Raw genomic sequence first — 8,432 nt, 5'->3', positions numbered from 1 at the left:
GTCATGTGACTGCTTTGATCTGTGAGATGTAAACAGGAATGTCATGTAGAACGTGCAGAAACCTTCCTTTAAAAAGTAGCTGCCAGGAGTGCAACAGAGCAGCAAGGGGAGCAAAGCAACAAAGTCCCCCAGGAACCCTGAAAACAGACTTGGAGGGCAGGGCTTGGCACTTCATCAAACTCAATCGCTGAACATATAAGGGTCACCAGACAGACCTGGAACTATTTATAAACCCTCTTATTTTTTTCTTCCTCTTCTATTTTTTCATGTTTATCTATGATAGGCAAGATAAACAATCCCAAGGAGAAAAAATGGGACCAATGGTTCTGGGGGGACAGGGGTGAGGGGGAGGTGGGGGGAAGGGAGTGGGCAGCCAACAAACCCAGGGACAAGGGAACAAGAGATATAAAGTCGATGGCAAGGACGGCGTAGAATGCCTGGTGGGATTCGATCAAGGGCAATGTAGCTGACAGGAATTACTGAGAGCCGATATGAAAGTTGAACATGATGGTGCGGTGGTTCTCAACCTGTGGGTCGAGACCCCTTTGGGGGTTGAACAAGCTTTTCACAGGGGTCGCTTGATTCATAATAGTAGCAACATTACAGTTATGAAATAGCAACGAAAATAATTTTATGGTTGGGTGGGGTCACCACAACATGAACTGTATTAAAGGGTCACTGCATTAGGAAAGTTGAGAACCACTGTGATAATGGGATAGGACGAAAGTAAAAGGAAATAGAGGAAAGTACTAGGAGGCAAAAGACAGTGATATAAATATAGGCATGCACATAGGTAAATATAATAAATAATGACAGGAATATAGACCTATGTACATATATTTATGTCAAGTATTAAAAGACAGATGGGCATTGGGCCTCTACTCAAGTACTCCCTCAGCGCAAAAACACTGCTCTAATAACCTGTTGTTCTGTGATGTTCACCTTCCTGACACGATTGCTGAAGACAAAAGTGGGTGCATAAGAAAATGTGAAGAAAGCTGATAGGGTGCCTGGCTATCAATAGGTATAGCATCTGGGGTCTTAAAGGCTTGTAGTCTTGCTATTACAAATATTGTTATAATAAAACAGCCTTGTGTGTGCTTCATTTTGTATTTTTGCCAGTGAACCATTGTTGATAAAATAATGGAGGGATTGCTAGCCAAAGGATAAATGCACACAATTTTGCTAGATATTGGTAATTTTATAGGAACTGTACCATTTGTCTTAATAACTTCACCAAGTTCTATTCGTACTACAGTTCATTCTGCCTTAGTGAAGAAACTTTGTAAGTTACAAAGTGGGTCATATTTATCCTCCTGCTTAAAACCTTGTGGTGGTGACACTTTAAGATCAAATATTTTCATAGTCCCCAGGACTTAGATGATCTGGATTCAGCATCTATCACTTAGGATTAAATGCCCCGTGGGCAGTTTTACCCTGTCCTATCGGGTCACTCTAAGTTGGAATCAACTTGATGGCAGCAAGCTTGATTTTATGGTCCTAGTTGCACAGTGAATTACAAAATTAACCACACACACAGAAAAGGATTAAGGAAACAATATATTAGGTGGCTCTAAAAAGTTGAAGGAAAAATGGGAAAAAAAGATAGTTGAAACTTTGCATGAACTTTTTGAAGTCCCCTTATCTACTGTCACGGAGTGATCTAGCTGTATCATTTTTCTTGTGGAAATATATACTCCAAGATATCAGCCAGCATAACCACCATGTACACAATTCATGGATAATGGACTATTTCAGCATCTCTCCACAATATAGTTACACGAAAAGAACAAAGTTAAGACAATGTATAATATGCTTCCTTTTGTGTGAGGAAGTAGAGAAGCATGAGCATATGTATGTATATGTTATGTTTAAAAAAACATGAATGGTGGAGGGAGGGTTGGGTGGAAAAGGGGAACTGATTACAAGGATCTGGGGGATGGACAACAGAAAAGTGGGTGAAGGGAGACGCTGGACACTAAGATATGACAATAATAATTTATAAATTATCAAGGGCTCATGAGGGAGGGGGAACCGGGAGGGAGGGGAAAAATGACCTGATTCCAAGGGCTTAAGTGGAGAGCAAATGTCTTAAAAATGATGAGGGTAATGAATGTACAATTGTGTTTTATACAATTGATGTATGGATTGTGATAAAAGAGTTGTATAAGCCCCTAATAAAATGATTTTTAAAAAAATAAATGAAAAAAACATGAATGATAAACTTATAAAAGTGGTTCTTTGTAGGGATGGCAAGACAGAATAGAGAGGGCAGAAATGGGAATTAGCCTGGTTGGAATGTTCCTTATTTAGAGTTTGGAACCATGTAAATATGTAAAAGTGTTTTGTTTAGTGAAACAAAATTAGATGTAAAAGGAAAATAAAAATGAAAGCAAATAAACCTAAATATGTTAGGTTCACAGATCCCTGGTGCTGTACTGGTTATGCACTGGGCTGTGATCAGCATGGTTGGCAGTTCGAAACCACCAGCAGCTCCGAGAAGGACTGGGCTTTCTAATCCTGCTAACAGTTACAGTCTCGAAAACCCAGAGGATTGCTATGAGTCAACATTGCCAATGATGGCAGTGAGTTGTTTTTTTTTAAGTGAGATGTTAGGTTCATGGCACAATCACATAAATAGTTATTTTTAGTATTTTAAAATTATAATACTGTAGTACTCAGTGGGCTATAAAAAGCATTAGCCAAAAGCATTTTTTATGGTAAATACTACCTTTATTTTAAAAAGTTATACATGCTAGAAAAAGCATAAATGATACATGTAAACAACTGTTTACCAAATACTCCTTTTCTTTGTAAAGGTGCAAATGATTTTTTTAATGTAAACACAAAAGTTGCCAAACATTTGGGTGTGAGGGGTCAGGGAAGAGAAGGTTAATCCTTTTGGTTGTGATTAATTTTATTCAAACATTTTCCTGCAAAATACATGGAAGAGAATTGGTCTATGAACACAATGAACAAAACAAAGCTTTTAACTACGATTTTTTTCATAAAATCTTAAACTTTTCACCAGAAAGTGCAATTTGAGAGCAGTAGCAATAGCCTTGTAGAATTAAGATGATACAGTTTGTATAAAAAAAACCCAAGATAGTATGAATGCCTCAGTCGGTTTATATGCATAGTCTGAACTGAAGACTTCATAATGGCCGTTGGAGGCCGTCATTAAAGGTAAGCTTCGGCTTCACCAGGCCTGAGCATCAAGTGTGAAGACTTGTAGAACAGTATTCACTGATGGGAGAGCACGGTTCTCCATGCTGGTCCTTGGTTGCAATGTGGAAATAGGAAGGAGAGTGGCTTTAGTTGGTAATGCTTCTGAACACAAACTCTTGCAGAGCTGCAAATGGTTTTTTGGGGGGCGATTCTCCAGACAGCATGTTTTTTTTTTTTTTTTTTTTAAGAGGCACTGAGCACAGCCCTAGATTTAGCAGAAACTCTGAGAATATTCTGAAAAACAGACTTTAAATAGAGCAGAAAACATTAAGGTTCATAAAATCAGCGGAAACAAAACTTAACTTCCACTGATAAAAACCGTGTCCTGATGTAGTATTTCTTTTGACTTGCGTGCCTGAATATGAGATGGTTCCTTTAAAAAAAAAAAGATTTCTAAGTCTTCTGGTGTTTTAAGTGCAAGAGTGATGTCTACCTAAAACATCTTACATATCTACAATTGTTGTTGGCAATCCTTCTAAGTCGTGGAGTCTTATGGGTGGAGTGCCTAGAAATAACAATCCTAGCTCATACATTGCCTTCCCTTATCAGTATTTTCATATGTAACCAATACCTTAAAAAGTAGGATTGCCTGCTTGGAATTTTATTCTTCGTTTGCTTTCCTCCCTTTTTTGGTGGGAGAAAGGATAAGTACAAAAAATACATGATAAATTAAAACAAAAAATAAATATTCTTCTCCAGGGATGAAAACAATTGTGCAAAGGTGGCATCTTGAAGGTGAAGTACTTTCATTGTACATCGATGTCCATAGTTTGAGGCACCAGCAAAGAATAAAATTTGTTGTAATGTTTTCTTGAGTTGTACAAAGTTCCAAAGCTCTCCAGAACACGAGAAGCAGATACAGGACTGTCTTCTAGATGTTTACCATATATGAGACTCACAATGTGTCATTTTAATAACTCCTACACCACCCCCTAGTCGACGATAATTCATCCCGCCATATAGCCTGCAAAGAAAAAACAAATCAGGTTTTCTCTTGGAAAAAAGTACCATTTCTCCCACTGAGAGTTCATCAAACACTTGCTGTTATGTTATATATCACAACCGATAGTTCAAAAGCATGCATTCCTTTTAAAGATTAGATGCTAGAATTGAACACTCAAGTACTGCAGAATTTCAGACACTGACTGAACTGCCCTCACAGGAGGCTGTGTGAACAAGAGGAAACATCATCTCTCCTTTTTGGAACTTGACTGGCTTCTAACAATTACACATAATCACATGTTCTGTGTTTCTGTATCTAATTTTGTCCTGGGATATATTATTTTTCCATCCACATTTCCCCTTTGCTTAAATTTCCCCAATTAAGGGAACCGATTACAAGGGACTATATGTGACCTCCTCCCTGAGGGACGGACAACAGAAAAGTGGGTGAGGGGAGACGTCGGACAGGGCAAGATATGACAAAATAACAATTTATAAACTATTAAGGGCTCATGAGGGAGGGGGGAGCGGGAGGGCAGGGAAAAATGAGGACCTAGTGTCGGTTTAAGTGCAGAGAAAATGTTTTGAGAATGAAGTACAAATGCGCTTTACACAATTGATGTATGTATGGATTGTGATAAGAGTTGTATGAGCCCCTAATAAAATGTTTAAAAAAAAAAATTCCCCAATTATTATTCTTATTTTGTCTTCTATCAAATGTGAGGTAAATGCCTTTAAATTTGGAATATGTAATTGTAAAAACTTACATAGTATTTGCTCAACAGCTAATCTTCAAGAATTTGATGAATACTGAAAATCATTGTGGACTCATAGCAAGCCTCTGGGACAGAGTAGCACTGTCCCCGCAGGGGTCCCAAGGCTGTAATCTCTATGGCAATGACAGACATGTTTCTCCTCTGGAGCAACTGGTAGGCTCAAGCTGCTTGGCAGTCAAGCACGTAGCCCTGTGCCCCTAGGGCTCCTTTCAGGAGTATTTTTCATGAAATTCATGATGATAAGCTGTTAAGAGATTACTTGGTCATATATTTAACTTTAGTAATACTAAGAACGAAATCCTTATATATAGGATCATATTGACTAAGTGGCAGAACTAAATTTGACATACTTCCCAAATTATGCTTGCATAAAATACTAAAAAATTTTAAGTGGTGGGACCCCCCCAACCCCCAACCCCCAACCAAAATAAGAGGCTCCTATTCTTGAAAGCATTCCAATGAGGCCTTCTTGGCCATCCTGAAAAATGACTTGTCTCCTCAACCACCCAGCACTGCCACCCGCTGCTACGGTGCTGTGGGTGTAGTACCTCAGTACACTGTCAGCTCCAGGAAGGCAGGGACTTTGCTAACTTTGGTATTCCTAGACCCCGTAGTACTCAGTGAATCCTTTTTTCTTCTCAGTAAATCTTTACTGAGTGAACAGGATTATGAAAATGTGATGTAGAAGCAAAAAGTAATTGACTGTCATCAGCCTGACTTTAGTATTGTGACCACTGAGCCAACAACCATGAGTTAGACATATGCAGGATCCACACAAAGGATGCCACACAAACATCTCTTGAAGAGTTGTGGCCTTCCCAGAGAGGAATACTAGGCAAATTCAAGACTTGAATCTAATTGGGTGGTTAAACAACCTAGGTGGGTAGTTGCAGACTCAAAATGAGGAACCGTGTAATACAAATACAGCAGGAGTGGGCCCTCCCACCCCTCTTTGGAAATAGGGACACTAACATACAGCTCAGCTCACCCTATGGCCCTAAGAAAAATCTCCCAGCATGTCTCTGAGATCACCCAGATGGTGATCTGAAATTTGCTTAAAGCTTGCTGTGAAGGAAGCCCCAAATTGCTTAGGAAGGCAAAACTTTTCTTAAAAGGTATTTAGAATTACATCTAAAGATGAAGTATGTCAAACTTAAAAAAGGACTTATATTTTGCATTACATTTGAGAATTAACTATATATTTAGCATTGTAAGTTCTGATGGTGTGTACGAAAATCTGGCATCTTACAGCTTCTGTTAAGTCTCTTGAGACCAGCACAAAATATGTGCTTGAGTAAAGACTGAGTTGAGTTCAAATATGGAAGAGTTCTGTTTGTATACGTTTTTGAGTGTTTAAATGTAAGTCTGAAGTCCTTACATAGTACGTCATTCAGGTCTGCTATAAGTCCATCTTAGCCCCCTATTCTTGCCTTACTTTTTGGAGTATTTATGTGAATTGCTAAATAAATATCACAAGGGTTTATTATGCAATTAAGATATTAAAAATGAAGTAAAATTTAACCTATAAATGTAAACTGGTCACCCCTACAAGTGACTGTTCAAATCGACTAGGTCTTAAAATGAAGCAAAATATTATTAAAACAAAACAAGCAATGCAATTTGCTTCTCTTGGATATAAAGCTGCTCACAAATGTCACCAAAAGAAGAAGAAAACAAACAAAAGGAACTGAAATTGGGAGCCACGGGGGTAGGTTCTAATTCTGTCACTAACTTGCTTGGGCAACAAGTCATTTTATTTCTCCCGTGCCTTAGTTTCCTCAGTCGAACATGCAGGGGCTAGAGAGGAGGTGTTTTTCTTTCTTCAGGCTCCAATTATAAAAATGGAGAGCTACTAAAGATAATTTTATAAGATGATGTCAGACACGTTCTAACAATCAAGTCAAAGTGAGCTATTAAACATGAATAACTTAAAGCCCTCTCCAAAGTTTTTTTTTGCAAAAAGAGGCTATTTCAAGCACAATTTTCAAGTCAGAAGCTTTGTGATGGGCAACGCAGCTTAAAGGTTACCTCCATGTATTGGCATCAGGATCAAAAACTTCAATGGTCTTCAAATACGTTGTCCCATCAAAACCTCCTACTGCCATGAGCTGTCCATTCACCACGGCCAGGCCAACCTATCGGACCAAACAGAGCGGCTGCTAGAGACACTAAACCATTGCTGGGAAATCTGGACTGGTCTGAAGACGAGCCCCTTTCTCCAAACTCCAAACTCACTGCCACTGAGTGGTCCAACTTATTGTGACCCTGCACGACAGGGTCGAACTGCCAACCTTGTAGTGAGCAGCCCAACTCCTGAAGTCTCTCTAACAAAAGATAAAACGTCATGGCTTTAGAGTCTGGTTCACTTGAACACAAAGGAAAAAAGTAATGACAAAAATCGATTAAACCATGGGAACTATAAAATTATATATTCATCTTAGGACATTTAGGGTCCAAAACAGGTATTTCTTAAATTTTATGAAAACCATTCACTGGGAGCACGCCCGAACCTCTAAACTACTCTCACTTCGTCTGGTATATGTGTGCTGTAACCAACTCTAAATCTCTATCAATACTCTCTAAAATAACAATGCCTTTGTAGCCTCCTGATGCCTAAGGATTAAGTCTGCAGTCCTTATTTACTACGTCATTCAGGCCGCCTAGAAATCTATTCCAGCCCACTGTTCCTGCCTCACTTCCTGCGCTTTCCCTTCCTCCTAATACACTGCTGTGCTAACACTGCAGTGATTCCTAGGCCCTGAAAGGGCAAGCAATTGTCACACTTCCATTATCTTTGCCTAGGTCCCTGGGGGAGGTTACAATGATTTCCACTTGACTACTAACTAAAAGGCTGGCTGTTTGAACCTACCCAGTGGCACCTGGGAAGATAGGCCTGGCTGTATGCTTCCCAAAGGACACAACCTTCAAAAACCTGTCGGCAGTTCTACTCTGCACACATGGGGCTGCCTTGAGTTGGAATATGCTAAAGACAACCCACCTCGTTGCACCAGGTAAGACAGTTGAAAAATAAAACAATGGGCATTAAGATCAGAATTCTCCTTCCAGAGCCCTCTTTGGTACTCGGTTTTCAAACTCCGGCCGGAGGAGGCACACTCACTCCACTACGGCGGGATGTCATAGCCACCACTGGAGACCACTGGTTGGTTCTGGGGTTGTATCTCTCCGCGCTGCTAAGCTCTGTCGTGTCATCTCGACCTCCGACGGCATAGATCATGTCCTGATACACAGCACAGCCTAAGTGTTTCCTCCGGGTCCCCATAGGGGCTATGGTGTGCCATCTGTTTTCCTGAGGGTTGTAGCGCTCCACTGTCAGGGAAAGAAAACCCAGTAAGTGGCCATTCAACCATCTCTCTTCAGCTTTCGGTTCCTCAAAGCCTCAAACTTTGTGGTAACACAGATTCTTGCTTCTGAGAAGAGCTTGTATAACGTTGTACAATATTATAAACACATAGGTTTAAGGTCCCC

The 8,432-nt window shown here is 39.8% G+C and overlaps 1 protein-coding gene across 1 annotated transcript in view; it reads right to left on the bottom strand.

Moving 5' to 3' along the window:
* Window positions 1-2,899: 2,899 nt before the first annotated feature.
* KLHL20 (kelch like family member 20) overlaps window positions 2,900-8,432 on the bottom strand; it is a 73,736-nt gene continuing 68,203 nt past the window's right edge. The window contains exons 9-11 of the mRNA XM_045297966.1: window positions 8,065-8,273; window positions 6,975-7,081; window positions 2,900-4,192 (exon numbers count right to left, since the gene is read on the bottom strand). Of these exons, the coding sequence (XP_045153901.1) occupies window positions 4,108-4,192; window positions 6,975-7,081; window positions 8,065-8,273 (401 nt within the window). The 3' untranslated portion in view covers window positions 2,900-4,107. The remainder of the gene's footprint in view (window positions 4,193-6,974; window positions 7,082-8,064; window positions 8,274-8,432) is intronic.

Source organism: Echinops telfairi, unplaced genomic scaffold (genome assembly GCF_000313985.2).
Source record: "Echinops telfairi isolate 266 unplaced genomic scaffold, ASM31398v2 ScPeMD7_7424;HRSCAF=8462, whole genome shotgun sequence".
Lineage (NCBI taxonomy): Eukaryota > Metazoa > Chordata > Mammalia > Afrosoricida > Tenrecidae > Echinops > Echinops telfairi.
Note: the sequence above shows the minus strand (reverse complement) of the source record. Positions and strands in the feature narration are given on the sequence as shown.